At 32.6% G+C, this 18,410-nt stretch overlaps 1 protein-coding gene and 1 long non-coding RNA gene across 2 annotated transcripts in view; one reads left to right on the top strand and one right to left on the bottom strand.

The window, feature by feature from the left end:
• Positions 1–15,469, top strand: part of LOC146997884 (uncharacterized) — a 135,301-nt gene extending 119,832 nt beyond the window's left edge. The window contains exon 3 of the mRNA XM_085812510.1: positions 14,991–15,469. Coding sequence (XP_085668636.1) covers positions 14,991–15,191 — 201 coding nt within the window. The 3' untranslated portion in view covers positions 15,192–15,469. The remainder of the gene's footprint in view (positions 1–14,990) is intronic.
• Positions 2,479–11,611, bottom strand: LOC146997886 (uncharacterized). Its single transcript, XR_015040092.1, has 2 exons — positions 8,317–11,611; positions 2,479–3,107 (listed from the first exon to the last, which is right to left on the bottom strand). It is a non-coding gene; the product is annotated as an uncharacterized LOC146997886 (long non-coding RNA).
• Positions 15,470–18,410: the final 2,941 nt, after the last annotated feature.

Below are 18,410 nucleotides of genomic sequence, written 5' to 3' on the forward strand. Positions count from 1 at the left end.
GTTTGTTTGTTCATGTTATTAATTTCTGATGAATAAAGGTCAAGATTTTGCCACATTTAATCAACTAAAATTAATTATAGGTGAAATATTGAATGGAAATTAAGCTTTTAGGACTATTTGATAAGAAAAACAAAAATCATTCAAAACTGCGTGCCATTGTTGCTGATATAATGAAACAGAATTAGCTTATTTTTCTATCGAAAATTTTTATGTGGGTTCCATATCGCATCAGACTGAAAAATGTATGAATGTGAATTGTACTTTTTTTTATCGTTTTTAGAGAAGGATTATAGCGGTATTACAGATCTGTGCTGTTAGATGCATTGCTCTCAATCCAACTTGTACTTCCGCTAATCTCAAAATAAATTTGCAAGTTTTATTCTTTTGAAACTAGTTGAATTTTATCTGCAATCCACGTTTACATGGAAACTTTGAAAGAGAAATTAAAGGGCCTGTTTTATACCTTGATGCAGATATAAGGATACTGCACATAGCAGGTAATTCTCAGTAATCTGAAATACTTCCACAATGGATCTTTGAGAATTTTCCTAATTAAATACCAAAGGACCAACGATATAAATTTCCAAGCACCTACTATCTTAAATATCGTTTCATTCCACGCGCTTTACCAGCTCATATCAAGTGAGATGTAATTAGTACTTTGACACATACGTGATTATACTGAGTTTCTGCTGTTGAGTTCTAGAGCCAAGTGAACCTGAATAAGAGTTAGGGGGGGAAATGCTTAATGTTGTAACAATTCTGAGGAAACATTTATGTGGAACAAAATTTAAAAGAGTATAAACAAACATGACACTCAGAGAGCAACTCTAAATTATTATTAGGTCCCAGGCAAAATTTCTGTATATGGAACATGAGTCGTTTTCTTAGAAATGTTTCTACTGTTGGCTTTTTCGGAGGGAAGGAGAGTTTCGAGTTACTTGAGGGTTTTGGTTAGTTAAACGAGACAGTCCGAATTTCAATGTGCTACCTGTTATTAAATGATTTAGCTTAAAGAGCTATTTTGAGCTGTGATTTACATGGTTATTGGATGAATGCTTAAACTTTCTAAAAAATCTTTTTAGTATCATAATTATAATACCTGAGACATGTTGTTCTGTATAAAGGAAAAACGGTGACAGATATCAGCGATAGAAAACTAACAGCAAAGTGATTTGTTGAGGCACTTGTGTTGAAAGCGACCTCTGTTATTTATAAAAAGAATGATTATCCTATCTTAACGTTGAGCTTCTATTCAGAAAACTATGAGATTTCTTTTCTACCTTATTTTCTATTACGTGATATCAGATATTTAGAAGAGATCTGTTTGGCAAAATATACTTTAACAAAAAAAAAATTTCTTCCATCAATCTCAATAGTGGCTTCTTTGGACCTTGCACGAAAGAGACTGAGTGGGCCGGACTTGTGTTCTTCACATCTCGGAAGAATATCATGTGATGTACCAACAATTTACGTTGTGTGGTATTAGCGTTTCATAATACAGCCAAACCCCAAAACACACGCCAAAATAATAGTAATACATATTTATCTTGTGAGTAAAATTGAGAAGACTTGGACTGTTGATGCTTTAAAAATGAATTAGGTATAAAAGATTAGGCATTAAAAATTGTTTGCTGTATTATTTTATAATTATTTATCTAGTTATTCGAATTTTTCAGTTTTTAGCATTTGAAATCATTTGTATACTTTGTTTCAGAAATTTCTTGCAAATATTTCTGAAGAAGTAAGGATTCTGAAACTGAATTAATTTCATGTAACGGTTATATTAAAAAACGAAAGATGATAAGAAGCAATACTTTTTTAGTTTAATTAATTAACTGCTGGAAAACACAAACTGCAATCATTATTCCAGCTCCAATAAAAGTAAAATATAATTATCAAAATAAAATATTCTAGCAACGATAATAACGATAAGTCATATAAATAATTAAATATATAACTTCAACTCTTTGAACAAGATTTGTATCTGTGATTGTAATCTTATCCAAAGATTTGTAATTTTTGAATAAGATGTAAATTTTCAGAGGCCGGACTCATGTTAATTTTTAATGGTAATCAAAGTAATGTGAAAGTGGACTAAAAGGCAATAAAATTTTAAAATATCTCCCAAATCTGTATACAGGAGGACTGGACTGGTTCTGTTAATTGGCAAGAAAACTTGATCATGCTTTTATTGTCGCAGATAATTTAAATATAATTCTAAAAAAGCTTTCCTTCCATGCAAATGTTATTTCTTGCTTGGTGTTATTTATAACAAAAGTGCTTTTATTGGGTTACAAACTTTTCCATTTGTGCATTGTTTTGTTGTTAACATATGATATATGCACACCTTTCTTCTTGCTTGTTTATACTATAGATATAGCGCAACTTTTATAAATTATGACAGCAAATATTGTAAGAATGTAAAATAATAAAAGAAGTGTTATTTCAGCCCCCTCAAAAAAGGAAAATGCATACTTAGCAATATTTTACCCTTTATTAAACTTTACAACTCAGTACATCATACATAATTAGAATAATCATCCTACATAATTAGAACAGTCTTTGAGTTGTAAGCGTCTTATTAATAATGGAGGTAAACCCAGTTGAAAGGCATCTCTTTCTACATTCTGAAGTCTTTTCCTGATACTAATGTAACACAAGTTTTCCAGCGTATGACACTGCTTGGATTTATCATTTATATATATAAGCATCTTAATGCTTTCTTCATTTCCAGAGATTATCAAATTATTTCTCCAATTCTGTGTGCATAATTTAGCACCAGCAATTATAAGTAAATCCACAAATCTCTGGCTACCTCTTCTACATGCATAGAACAATGGGGTAAAACCATACTCATCACGCCTGTCGATTTCAGCTCCAGAAATGAGCAATTTTCGCACTAAAATTTCTTGTTTTTCGATAACTGCCAAGTGAAGAACAGTACTACCCAACCTAGTGGCATTAACGTCACATCCCCGTTCTATGAAGAGCGTAAATAAATCTGCATATGAATATTTTTCACTACCTGAATTTATTTCGTCGAAAGCAGATCTGAATACAACAAACATCAATAATGTTGTTCCGATATCATCGGTGAGGTGAATCTGAAAAAAGAAAAAGTTTAGAACTTTGTAAAAGGGAAAATATTTTAATAATAAAAAAATTACAAAAGCATACAAAAATAATTGATAAACAATAAAGTCATAAAAATGTCTATTTTTCATCTGAAGAAAATCCACAGCTGTCAACAATGAAATCTCAAAAACTGGAGATTTTTGTAACGTGATTGAAAACCAGTAGAGTTAGCATCTATGAAAACCCTAAATATGAGCAATCTCTATGCAAGATATACAGAAAAATGTGGTTGAATATTTCCCCAACTGAATTAAATAAAAAAAAACAAATGCATGTCCAGTAATTAACAATATGGATACAAAGCATTATTAGAAATTCCTTTTCGTCAAGAAAATAATGCATTTATTTATTAAAGCACAGAATTTTTCTAACAAAACACCTAATAGTTGTAACATTTTTGACCCTTAAAAGAAATTTCACTGCTGAAAATGCAGCTGTGAAATGAATTGCTTAATTTCTAACTTAATTTGGACCTCACCATCGTTACTGAGATTTTCCAGGTACTTTTTTTTTCCCCTCGATTTTGTACTAAAATTGGAGGAAATTGTATATGTCTCAAATGAAGAATTTCAAAGTAAAGAAAAATGAAGTTAAAGAATGAGAGGGGCGTTCTAAAATACAATTTTGAAAAATAAAAATGATAATATAAAATTAAATTCAGTAGGTAGGCAAGCATATAATAAAAAAAAGACATGTAAATTTTATTATTATCCTCAGTATTGTAACATGAATGGCATTTCACATCAAGAACAAAATATTTTAACACTAGTATATGTGTCTGTCACAGCTCTGTTATTATATGATACATGCAAACAGTTAGAACTGGATAAACCATTTAGCAAAATAAGCATATTTTTAGGGCAACAAGGAAATGGTCATTAGGAACAAAACGTCGTTAGAAACTCGAGGAAAGGATGTACTTTTAAAGGAAAGGATGCAGTAAAACTGGCATAAAAAAAAATTTATGCCAGTTTTACTGTGGATTGAACCAAGACCAAGAAAGAAGAAATGGGGGGGGGAGAAGTAAATGTATATGAGGCTTAGTCTAAATCTGGGTCTACATATTTTATATATACAGTATGTATATATAAAATAATAATAATCTTCATAATATGCACATGGAAATGTAAATTTTAAAATTTAGTTTAATTAAATATTTATTTTATAAGGCAAATGGATAATTTTAAGAAAAAAATTGAAAATTGAGTTTTCTTTTTCTGTGTGACAAGTGAAATATCTGTTAAGAATCTATGATAATTATTTAGGAAGATCAAATTAGATTCAACATTTCAAACCTAACAATTTTTATTTCATCTTCACCTCCAAACTACACACGTGCACCATCGCGCGCGTTCGACGACTGACTCTCTCCTTGAGAATCTTGGGATAGAATTTTGTGGTCTGTAATTATATGCTGCCATCTCTCAGCTGTTCTGGGGTTAAATTGGTATGATATTTTTTTAGACTTTTTCAAATAAGATAAACCACAACAAGAGTATCCCCCCAGTGAACAAGCGAAGTGAAAGAACGACAGTATTTACACATACATAGCATAAACAAAAGGGAATTGGGATGCTGGGTTGTGTCAGTTGCTGAAATCACTTACATACATGAAATTAAATAAAAGTAGAAAACAAAATAAAGTAATACAGGTTAAATCTAATTGACATGAATAAATGAAAATAAAGGTTTTTCAGTTCTGAAATTTGTAGAGAATAATTGTGATATGATGAACATTGAAAATCGAGTAACTCAAGAGTAATTATGATCAAGTTAACCAATTTCTGTGATGAGTCTCTTGCTAAATTTCACAATTCATCCAGATTTTGTGGTTTTGGAATTGTTGACAGAGTTTCCAGTAGTATTTCCTGGGACTTTAGGTTCATGCTCGTGAGGAATTTGTTGTATTTCATCATTATACATGAATGCAGGTTTCACTCTGTCTAGGGAAACATTGCTTTGCCTGACATTTATGGATATTTTTATAACTTTGTCGCTTCGACTTATGACTTTGTGGGGACCTGTATATGGTTGAGTGAGCGGTGGTGTTATTTTGTCCACACGAAGGAAAACATGTGTACACTTTTGCAATTCTGGGTGCACAAAGATTCTTGTTTGGTGATTTTGGTTGGGAAATGGCTTTAACTGCTGCATTTGTGCCTGGAGTTTCTGCACATACTCATAAGATGGAGTTGTATTTTGGGCACTTTGGGAAAATAAATCTGCTGGAAGTCTTAGTGAAGTTCCATACACAAGATCAGCACTTGATGCTTGTATGTCTGTTTTAACAGCAGCTCGAATGCCAAGGAGAACTGTTGGTAATGATTCAGTCCATCTTGGGTTTTCATGGGCTTTTAAAGAATTTTTCAAGACTCTGTGAAAACGTTCTACTAAGCCATTTGCTTGGGGATGAAAGGCTGTAGTACGAATTCTTCTTGTTCCCATAATTTGTGTGAGCTCACTGAACAGAGGTGACTCAAACTGGCGACCCTGATCTGTGGTGATGGTAGATGGGCATCCAAAGCGGGATATCCATCCTTCGAACAAGGCTCTGCATGCTGTTGCTGCTGTCATATCAGCGATGGGTATCACTTCAGGCCATCTGGTGAACCTGTCGATGATGGTGAGGCAGTACATTTTGCCCTCTGAAGGAGGCAAGGGTCCGATTAAATCCACATGCAGATGAGAAAATCGTGCGTCTGGTGTAGCAAATGTACCCAGAGGTGTTTTTGTGTGTTTGTGAACTTTGGATCGCTGGCATGCATCACAACTTTTTACCCAGTCTTTAATATTCTTTTTCATATTGGGCCAAACATAGCGAGCAGAAATTAATTTGCAAGATCCTGTTGTTCCTGGATGCGAGAGGTTCTGAAAATGGTCAAACACTATTTTACGAAAAGATGCTGGCACAATAGGTCTTGGAATTCCGGTTGATACATCACAGATGAGTTCTGTTGCTGACACTGGGCTGGGCATGGACTTTATTTCTAGTGAATGATTGCTGTTTTGCAGATTTTGTAAATCATCAGCTTTCTGAGCGTGACTAAAGGCTTCAAAATCAAGAAATGAGGAATTTGAGATGTTGTTTATCTCAATTCTGGATAATGCATCTGCAACGCTATTATTAACACCACTGGTATGACGAATGTCAGTGCTAAACTGAGAAATGAAATCAAGTCGACGCCATTGGCGCGGACTGCACTTCTCTGAATTTTGCTTAAAGGCGTAGATAAGAGGCTTTTGATCAGTGAAAATGATAAAGTTCCGACCTTCGAGCATGTGCCGGAATCTCTTCACCGCAGTGTAAATGGCCAATAGTTCTCGATCATAGGTGGAGAATTTTTGTTGACTGTTGGTGAGCTTAACAGAGAAGAATGCAATCGGTTCCCAGTTGGTTGTGTTGAGTTGCATCAAGGAACCATCAACTGCCAGGTCACTGGCATCAACCCAAACACTAAGTTTGGCTCCTGGAATTGGGTGACGAAGAAGAGTTGCGGTAGCTAGTGAATTTTTGGCATCTGTAAATGCCTGTTCGCTAGCCTCAGACCATTGAAGTGTTTCTTTGGGATCGTTTTGTTTAGGTTTTCTGCTCTTTTTATTATTTTTGATACCTTCTGAAAATTTATTTAAGGGTGCTAATATGTGTGCTGCTCTAGGAACGAAACGTCTATAGAAATTGAATAGACCTAAGAAGCGTCTTAATTGAATTATGGTAGTAGGTTTAGGAAAATTCAAAATACAGTCTACTCTATCTTTCAGGGGTTCTGTTCCTTCTTCAGATACTTTGACACCTAAGAAATTTATTGAGGAAACACCAAAAACACACTTAGAAGGTTTAAGGCTAAGGCCATAATTTTGCAATCTTTCAAAAAGTATTCTTAGATGCGAGATATGCTCTTCCTCAGATTTAGATGCTACTAATATATCGTCTACGAATGCATAAACAAATTTTAAATCTCGAGTAACTTCATCGATGAATCTTTGGAATGTGGCTGCAGCGTTACATAGGCCAAATTGCATGCGACAGCTTTCAAATAAGCCGAAGGGGGTGATTATAGCACTTTTGTGGATATCATCAGGATGTATAGGGATTTGATGATAGGCTTTAATTAAATCAAGGTACGAGAAAATTTTGCAGCCATGTAGTTCAGAAGTAAAATCTAAGATATTAGGAATGTTATAATTATCTTTTATTGTTTGTGCATTGAGGGCTCTGTAATCTCCTACAGGACGCCATTCCGTGCTGTCCTTTTTAGGGACCATATGCAAAGGTGATGCGTAGTTACTTTTTGAAGGACGAATGTGGCCTAATTCTATCATATTTTGGAATTCTTCTTTGGCGATTCGTAGGCGGTCTGGGGCAAGACGTCGTGCTTTAGCAGTGACGGGAGGTCCTGTGGTTTGGATGTGATGCACTACTGTGTGCTTAATTTCTTGGTCAGCACGGGGTGGTTTTGTGATTTCTGGAAATTTTAATAATAATTTATGGTATATACTGTCGCCAGATACTGTCTTTATTGAATGTATTGCACTAACTCGTAAACTGCATTTAGAGCCAAGATTAGTGTTACCGTCGATTAATCTTTTTGTGTGGAGGTTAGGCATCAAGTTGAAATTATACAAAAAATCTGCACCAATAATAGGGGTTGAAACACTGCCGACAAAGGTCCATCTGAATATGCGTCTTAAACCTAAGTCTAAGGAGAGATTTTGGCTAGTGTAGACGGAAATTGGTGTAGTGTTTGCTGCTGAAAGGGTCATTTGGATGCGATTTCGCCTTTGCAATGCTGTTGCTGGAATTATAGATACGTCAGAACCCGTGTCGATGAGGAAGTTGACATTTGTGCGCGCATCTCTAACAAAAAGGCGACGAGAATTGGAGGGCAAGGCTGTAGTCGCCGCTATGCCTCGCCTGGGCCGTTTTTTGAAAATTTACAGGGCGGGGTACACTTTATAGCTCTCTCACCAAATTTAAGGTGGTACCAACAGGTATCAAACTTGTTTTTATTTTGAGAGGGGCTGCGTTCTCTTTAGCCGCGATATTTATTCTGACTACGAGTGCGGCGACGATCACGCGAGATATTATCGATTCTTACGTGCAATTTTTTTTATCTCTGCGAGTAAACGTTCTTCAATGGAATCTGAAATATTAGCAGAACAAATATTTGTGGCACTTACCGCTACAGGAGATGGTGATACATCGATGACACGATCCGCAACTTCCGCAGCTTTATCCAAGGTTAAAGGCGTGTTCGCTGCGAGTATCGACCTGTACGAAACTCGGGATATGCTGTAAAAACAGTTAGCATTAGTTCATCGGAAATGCTGTATGACTCAGCGCGTCGTCGCATTATGCGTAAGAGTTCACTTGGCCGGCGATCTCCCAACTGTTCGCCGCCGAGGAGTTTTTTCATTTCTTGATGCGTCGATTCTCCGCACCGCTTGATTAGCTCAGTTTTAATGTGATTGTAAGGATCCGTGGAGTTGGGGGCTTTGATTACATCTCTCACAATTGATGCGGCTTCGGCGGGCAGGTGCGAAACAATGTAATTATACTTCGTGCGAGACTCCGATATCGCTTTCGGTGTTCCCAATTCAAATGTTGCTTCGCACATAGTGAACCATAGTGAAGGATCGGCGAAGTTGTACACAGGTATCTTTACTGCTCCGATTATTGCTGTTCCTTCAGTCATTTCCAGTCACGTGGCTAAGTCCCAAGTAATATGTAAAAAAAAAAGAGAATTTTTTTTTTTTTTTTTTCCGTGCAAATATTAGTTTAAAACAATAACGCTTGGTTGCTGCAAGGCCGGGTCACCATTGTTAAGAATCTATGATAATTATTTAGGAAGATCAAATTAGATTCAACATTTCAAACTTAACAATTTTTATTTCATCTTCACCTCCAAACTACACACGTGCACCATCGCGCGCGTTCGACGACTGACTCTCTCCTTGAGAATCTTGGGATAGAATTTTGTGGTCTGTAATCATGTGCTGCCATCTCTCGGCTGTTCTGGGGTTAAATTGGTATGATATTTTTTTAGACTTTTCCAAATAAGATAAACCACAACATATCTAAAAGAAGTTACTTCATCCTTATACCAAGCATTTTAGGCCACTTTCTGTGGCACATGTTTGCATGATTCCTGAGTTTTGCAGAATTACATAGTTGTTGTAAAGAAAATAAACAAATCATTTAAAAAACAGTGCAATGAATGCAGTAATGTATGAATGGCAACATGTCTTTTGACCAGGTCTGGCACTAGTAGGAATTTATTCACTCAGTGGCTAAATATATTATGCAAATCAGATCATATTCACACTACATACCTAGGAAAGGAAAAAAGTTAATTCCCTTCCAGTCCTACTATTATTTTTTGTAATAAAATATTATAATTGTGTAACCAGTTTTTCATAAATTTCAGATTCACATGCTTCACTAAACCATCTAAAAGACCGAGACAAAATTATTGTCATTCAAAATACAGACAAAATTATGTTTAAACTCCCCCCCCCCCAATTCACCAGAACTAATACTAAGTTCTGATTTCTTTGCAACAGAACGCTTTTAATTCTGTGTAGGAAATCTTTGCCTTTCTTTTAAAACACTGACAAAATTTATAAAAAAATACCTTTCTGTCAAATTTTTTAAGTCTGGTTTAACCCTTTGCGACACGCATATTTAAAATATATTTTAATCTTTAAAAAAATGCCTTAGAATAAGTCAGATGGACTTACTTAAGTGCCTTTAAGGCTTGAAAAAAATTCTGCGCTTTTATTTTTTACGGTGGAAGGTGGGATACCATTTGTCCCACCATGCAACTAGCACATGTCTTATAGCATATTGGTGTATAGCAGGGAAAAAAAATTATATGTGGAATGAATAAACAAAATAAAGCGTGCATTCTAAAATATTCATAATAAACACACTAAAATGCATTTTGTACTTATTGCATATATGCATGACTTGTAAAATTTTGCATATGCACATTTTGCATGTAGTATATATTTAATATTTTTAAATTTTAGGAACAAAAGAAAATATTTTCTTGAATATTATTTTAAGATTAAAATTTGATACTCGTACATATGATACTAAATAAAATATTAAAATTGGCACTTGATTCAAAAACATTTATATATGACTAAAATTGAAAAAAAAGTCACTTTCATGAAACTTTGAAAAACATGTTATTTCATTCTTTTGTAAGCATAGAGGCACTTCACATGTTTCACACATGCAAAATGTTCGTCGTTATTCTTTCGATATGCTGCAATATGCACATCTTCTCCTGCTCGTTCTCTTTGGCGTTTTACTTACATTTTTTAGTGTCTTTTCTGGTTGTACGAACGGGTTTTTAGTTTTATTTGAACTGGGGATTTCAGTTTTCTTTTCAGCTCTTTCTTGCCTGCAAGTGCCATTAGACCTTCTGTAACTGAGAGAAGAAAACCTTTCATTGTTTTTACATCATGATCAGGTTCGCGAACAAACTTGAATAAATGTGTTTACTATACTCGCATCTAAAAAGTAAAAAAAAAAAAAAAAAAAAAAATCATGTGCCACCATTTCTTGCTTTTGCGGTCTATTTCATATAGTCCTTTCAGTTGATCAATCAGTCGACATATCCCATATTCTTATTGTATGAAATAATGCTGTTTGGGCACAGTACTTTTTTTTTTTTTTTTTTTTTTTTTTTTTTTTTTGTCTTTCCATCTCGTTCCTTTCTATTAATTTCTTTCATTTCAGTTGCCTTTTCCAGGCAAGACAGGATGGAAACGGATCTTTTATCCTTCCATTTTATGCAATAAATTGAATCATCGCTAACTGAAAAGTCTATATATCCTCTTGACATAAATTTGTGGGTAGATACTTCCGATTCATATTTACAGTGCCACATGCATAGATGCATCTGTGTCTTTAAAAAGCGAAACAAATTATGACTACTTCCCTTTCTTCTTCAGCAATAACTTCAACCTCAGTTATTCTCTCCTGGATTTCAATTTCATCTGAATCAGAAACTGACATCTGAAGCATTTGAGTCGCAATCAGATGGCAATTCAGCAAAAAGATCCAAAGCTTCCTGAGTTGTTAATTTTTTCCTAGACATTTTAGCACATCAGAGCATACAACGGATGTAAAAGCGCGCGCAATCACGAAAAAAGTAGATGCAAAAAAGAAAAAAAATAATCGTGAGTGCTGCCATCTATTGAGCGGAAATTCAAGTGTGTGGTGGGACAAATTTTAACCCACTTATTTCAACTGCAAAATTAATGTTATAAAATATTGAATACAATTAAGATTTTTGAAAATAAAGTACTTTTGAATATTAAAAAGTATCATACATATCATAAACTGTATACCAAAATTTTTAAAATATTGAAAAATGCGAGATACAGGGATATCACTCTTGTGATCCTATTTTGAATATTTTTTGCTTATAAACTTAAGCCCTGGTATAGTAGTAACATCTACTGAGAAAAATAATAACTAAAATAGATTATTTTTAAAAGATTAGAAAATTTCTAACGGAAATTGCTAACTGAGAAAATAAATATTAATTAGGTGGGGCATATCTTGACCCACCATGCCGCAAAGGGTTAAGTAATTTATTATGCATGAATTGCATTCTTATATAATTTTTTAATATTATAAAAGCTAATATAATATAGTACAGTCAAAAGTCGTTAATTCGGACACCCGTAATCCGGAATGATCTATAATCCGGACCTCAAAGCTACAAACTTTCTGCGCATGCGTCGTGTTGACGCATGCGCGTAAGACCTTTACGGCTGCGAATTTGCGTGTGCGCGTGCCCAAAATACGTTTACAAATGCGCGTTTAATGTATAACGGACGGGATAAGCTAAGCTAAAATTATCTAATTATCTATTTTAGTTAATGTTGCAGATTGCGTTGTTCCTTAATCTTCGAATTGGAGCAATTTTATAAAAGTAAGCTTGAACTTTCGATTATGTCAAACATAATTTCTGATATATATTTACTAATATGTAAAGGATATACAAAGGGAAAGTATCTTTCGGAGTCCATTAAACAAAAAGTGGAATTGCTGCAAAAAATGGATAAAGGATTTGTTTATCTAACCATTCAGAAATCTGTTTATCAATTTCACGCTGCTCTGCGTGTGTGTGTGGGGGGGGGGGAACGTGGCATATCCTTTGGATAAAGGCATATCCTTCTTTTATCTAAACTTTAACGTTTGTTTACCTAAACTTTGTTTATCTTTAACGCCGCGGAGCGCAATGAATTGGAAGTTGATCTGTCAACACTATCCTTATCTTAAGGGCAGATGTTTTTATTTTATTTGGCTCATAATTGCTTACTAAATGTGGTATTTCCTCTCGATGTACTCCGGCTTTGATATGATTTAAATCAAATGCCTCGTCATTATAATTCGCTTCCAATAGCGAAGAAAGTGACAGAGGTTATTGAAAACGAAAAAATTTCGATTGACAAATTAGTCGGTATTCTCGACACAGCAATTATAGGACTTGAACAGCGGAACTTTGTAACTGAACAAGAAATTATGTCTGTTTATGGAATTAAAGAGAATGTATTATCACATAAAAAACGAAGCAACTTAAACAACTTACACTGAAAGAAATATTTAATAAAGTAAACAAATAAATATTAAGCTTTTTTTTTTTGTAAATTTTGATACCCTTTAGATCATAATTGTTCTTTATTTCGTAAATTACGGTTTCATATTTTTAATTTTATAATTTCTGCATGCCATTTTACCAGATTTAAACTGATGATCTATAATCCGGAAAAATCGATAATCCGGAATCGCTGAAGTCCCGACGAGTCCGGATTAACGACTTTTGACTGTAATATGCAAGACTGTCTGAGTTTTACTCCAGTAAAGTATTCATCTGAGAATTTATTACAAATTTTATGAAGGTTGATGATATATTTTTATTTCAAATATTTTATTTCACTTTTTTAAACATGAAGTGGAACAAAAATTTCATATTATTCATGACATTATTAAACTACCTTCTCTATGGTTTTGCTGACCTCAGAGTATTGAGCTAATACTTTAATTCGAAAGCCTCTTATACTATTCAGTCACTTATAAATTACTCCTTTTATCCTTAATTAATTTAAATTTTAAATGTTGGCATGTCTTTTGTGTAAAGCTTAAACTGTAATTATATAATTTCAACATTTTAGGCATTTTAAATTTGTGTGTGCATTAAAACAGTTGTCAAAGCACACTGTTATAATTCTTGACACTATATTTAAATACAATTCATCATAGAAAATTTTTTAAAGAAAAAGTTTATTGTGTTAAGGCTATTGAAAATCTATACAATAATTTTTTAGTAAAAATCTTTTCCTTTATGCATATAATTTCTAAGTAAATATTTTTGTTTTTAAAAAATTATTAAATAGATGCAAAGTAGTTTATGAAAAGTCAGTTATTAGGTTATTAGAGGAAGAAAATTTGCGTGGCACAATATATAGAAATGTGTAAATCTTTTCTGGGGAAATTTTAATCAATTTAATAATATCAATGTTTGTTGAAAAAAAAAAATGTCATTTTATTATGAGGAGTGGAAATAATAAAATTGTATGCTTTAATTTGTGCATTTTCTTATTTTTATGTGCAGTATGTACTAATTCTGTAAAATATAAAAACATGACTGCACTTAGTTGAAACATGACTGTTTGAGGAAATCGGTTGTTTTATAAAAATTTGTGAATTTAACAGATTTTATTGTTTGAAATAATTAGCGAAATTATTGTATTATGAAGATGCATAAATACAATTTTTGAATGAAATTTTAACATGCATTTGTATTATATTTATATAAAAAAACAAATTTACTTTTTATTGAGATAATTATGTCCATCTTTATTTTTTGTGTATCTCTTACAACTAAAAATATTTTATCAGAAATGCTAACTTTCCATAAAAGTTCTATTTTATTAGAACTGAGTATTTTTTTAATTGTTTTTTCTTTATATATTGATGAGCCAAACTACATTTGCATGCAAAAATATTTTGTTTTATGTATTTTAATACATTTTTCTCATTTTATTGAACATTTGTAATTTAGAATAAATTATACACAGTTCTTGGCTATGTTGACCCATTCTGGCATAATCTGTTATAACTTTCATCATGTTAGGTTATATTTCTGTGTATTTGTTTTACACATTAACTCAGTATATTCTGCTTAATTCTGCAGTTTCATCTTATGTTATATTTTGATGATAAAATCTAAGCATTTTGCTTTTAAATGATCCTCTATGCACTTGAAATGTTATTCATATTTTTGAATAAATTTGCTACCATTTGTGAAAAACATTTTTTCGCTTATGCATCTCCAGTAGGTGGGGGGAGGGCACTGAATAGGGCACACTGCTCATTCCCTCACATATATGCATTAGACACTCATCAGCTGAGCTGTAATACACAAGTTTGGACCGCAAGGAGAAAAAAAAAAAAACTTTTATGCTCAGCCAGAAATGAGAGATATTACTGGTGCATTAAAATTAAGTCACCAATTCTTGTCTCTCTTTGACTTTTTTTTTCTGATGTTAGAAATCATCAACCTCACAGGACTGCCAGCTCCAGCAGTTTACTAATTATGACTGAATTTGCTACTTCAACATCGTCTGGAAAACTGGATGAGAGTTATTGAGCGCCAACACTGTGTGATATGATTTTAAAGCTTCTCTTTTCAAAAGAGATCTTTTGTAAATCAAAAATGAACTTCTTAACCACAGTAAAATCTGTTGCCTTCATCATGCATTCTTTCTTGACTGCATCAATTCCGACATGAGAGCTTTCAACATTTCTATGAACTCTTTTTGTTGCCTAGGGCAGATGGATTTATTGGATACAGCGTCCCACCTCCCGTGGAAAAGAAATGTTGTCTGCTTCCCGTAATGTGCCTGCGACCTCAAGTCGTGGAAAGAAATCTGTTTTCGGCAAAAATAATATCGATGCCCCCATTCCTCTGCAGTGTCACCTTTATATGTTCCCAAAGAAGGTGAGACTCTACAAAATCGTAAATGTTTAGGAGAATGTTCCTGAATGTTCCATGACTGGCACAGCAGAGAACGGGCTGTCAGTGCCTTTCGGTGCAAAAGAACAACTTCCACTTAAGGTTGTCGTATGTGGCTTAATCAGTGGATGAAAACTCTGACTCCACCAGAAGCAAAATACAGATCAGGGAAGCAAACAACCAGCAGCTGTTTCAGGTGTCAGCACTTTGGGCATATGCAAACTGGATGTCCTAACCATTCTGGATGTCTTTACTGCTTATCATGTACCTGCAAGTTCCCAGGAGATGCAAAATACCTGCATAAAATGTAACTCATACAAATTTGGTGACTTTTACAAAATGTCCTTTCCATCACAGCCATAGCTGGGAAAATTCCAGCTTCAACTGAAAGCCTAGAGTTTTGGACTTTATCGAAACGACTCCCGAAAATCGAGGCAAACTTTGTCGAACAATTTGAAAATAAGGAATTTGACCAAAATTTCGGTTTTAAGGTCCTCCACGATTTAGGACTTTCTGTGCAAAAATTTAGAGACTGTAAAATTGTGTTCACTTATGTTTGGCGAATTGTTTCGAGAAAAAACTGTAAAGGTGTCGACAATTTCCATAATAATGATTCGCCTGGACAGTTCCTGAGCAAACAGGCAAGAAGTGCCTATCTGTATTGATTTTTCATACCCCCCCCCCAACAGAGGAATCAAATCAGGTACATTTTACTGCCAGACTCCGTAAGAAACACTCTGAATGTCTGCGAAGTATCACTGCAGCTGTGATTTGCCTAAGTTTGTAAGTTCACTGTGTGTTTTCGTAGCAGTTCCTTTCTAGGTTAACTACCTGAAAGGCAAGGACACTTATTATGAAAGAGAACACTTATTTGTTATTTAACTCAGGACTTGCAGTCTGCATTGTTCAAATGTATGTTTCCTTGCTCCTGCTGACAGAAATACTCACAATGTATTTCTAACATTACTTAAGCAGGAGAAACTGTGTTTTGAGATTCCGTAGTATTTAAGTGGGAGAAACTGTATGTATTTCGAGCTCCCATAGTATTTGTTTAATACTTATTGATACAGGTACATGATGGCAATGAGTTTTTGCATCTATTATCTTTTTGTATTGTGTTAAATAACTGATGTTTGTGACAAATTCATCACTCCCCAGTGATCTGTATTGTTTAAACATGTACAGAAAATTTATGTAAATGAATTAAAAAAAAGAAATGTGAATAGATGAACATGTTTTAGAAGGCAAATAATTTTGTGTATTTAATAAATAACCAATTTTTTAAAGTTTATTTATCTTGATTAATTTTCAATTTAAATATTGAAATTTTTATTAACTTTTTCTGCTGTTGATAAACATTTAATGCTCTGAACATTCATATTTAAAATAACTTTCTATTTTTAACATTTTAAAAATTTATATTATATGAAATTATATATAATTCTTTTATTTTTAGAATTATTTTGATTTAGAAAACTAAGAAATCGGGAGATAAAGATGAAATTTGTCACAAAAAAAAAAAAAAAAAAAAAAATCTCCAAGATATATGTTGTCTTTGTTATTGATATTTGTTGTTATATCTGATCATGTTTTTCTGCTTGCAAAAGTGCAACTTCATTTGGCATTTCTGTGTAAATTAGAAGCACTAAATAACAACATAATGCTTTGTAATTTCAATATTGAGAATTGAATTATTATTCAGAATGAATAATTCCTAAAATTCAATATTTCAGAATTGTGCCATGAAATGTTTAATTTTCTTAATTTGGAAGCATTATTTTACAAATATTTTGAAAAAGGAGAAAAATCTTTTCAATACTTTATATTTCTTACATTTATATTTTTTGCCTCCTCCTTGAAATTTTCCAATTAATATCTAATGTTAATTAGTTGTTAAAAGAAGATATTTTTGAATTTGATATCTGAATTTTTTGTTTTCTGTGAAAAAAAAAATGGATGCAAAAAAGTATGTCACAAGACATATTTTTAAGATTTTAAAATTTATTCTTTTTGACAATTACAGTCAGTTTTCGAAGAGCTATTATTAGATTTATTCTGAATTTTATTAATTGCTTTATGTTGTTCAATATATTTAATGCAAGATATCTTGCACTAAACAGTAGGTATGACAATGACAGCTATTTAAAAAAAAAGAAAGAAAGAAGAAGCATTTCTTGTGGAAAAAAATTATTTCTAATTATAATTTTCTCTGTTACTGAGAAACGTTAATTCCTAATATTAATTCAGAAGTTATTAATATATTTTTATTTTCTAAATCTGTAAACATTATTTAACAAAATAAAGGTTTTTTTCATATTTCCAAGAGTTTTATTAAAAAAAAGCAGGAAGTGTGGGAACATTTTTCTCAATTTATTATTTTTTTTTTCTAATCATAGAATTGCTTCTGTCTTGAAAATTTCTCATTAATAACTAATATTCAGTAATTGTTAATATGAATTAAATTTATTACCTCAACATTTTATTTTATATATCTGAAAATTATTACAACAAAATATTGCTTCAGAAATAAATTTTATATGTTGTGGAAAAAAAATTAAGGAGGTTGGCAAAATTGTCTGTTATTATGTAAACCAAACCCTGGTACCTTGTGTTACTATGGAAATGCATGTATTACCTAAGAATTACGTAGAAAAACTTTGCATCTATTTCATATTTCATAAGAAATATATTTTATATTTTTTGTTGTAATTATATATTTGTGAAACTTAAATTTACATAGTATTAAATACTACATTTCTCTGAAAATTTCAAATGGGAAATGACAGTTTTGCATTTTAAAGCTGGGCTAATTTTTAGCATTCAAGAAGTATTTCAGGTCTTGTATTTAATTTTTTTTTTTTTTTAAATAAGATCTTAGGCTAAAAAATGAAGTCTAAGAGGATTTTAATATTAGTGTTTCAACCTATAATTAATTGTTTTTTGTTAAAACCCATGAATTTTTATGCAGGATAAATCAAAGCACAGGATAAAAGAAATCCACTTTTTTTGTTAATTTTTTCCTTTAAATATAAGACCATGTGGAATTTTTTAAAACTTTTCTGTTGTCTTTCATTCTGAAATACTTCATTTAGCTGTGAAATCTGTAGAGTTCACAGCTAAGTGTTAAGGAAAAATATAATTTTTTATTCTTACGTGCCTTAACGTTTAGCTTTAAACAAATTATGCTTTGAAACATTCTGCATATAGTTTTTAATTGTAAAACAGTATATTATT

The sequence above is a fragment of the Stegodyphus dumicola genome, chromosome 3, assembly GCF_044657685.1.
Source record: "Stegodyphus dumicola isolate Sdum_Otavi_A_Nest chromosome 3, ASM4465768v1".
Lineage (NCBI taxonomy): Eukaryota > Metazoa > Arthropoda > Arachnida > Araneae > Eresidae > Stegodyphus > Stegodyphus dumicola.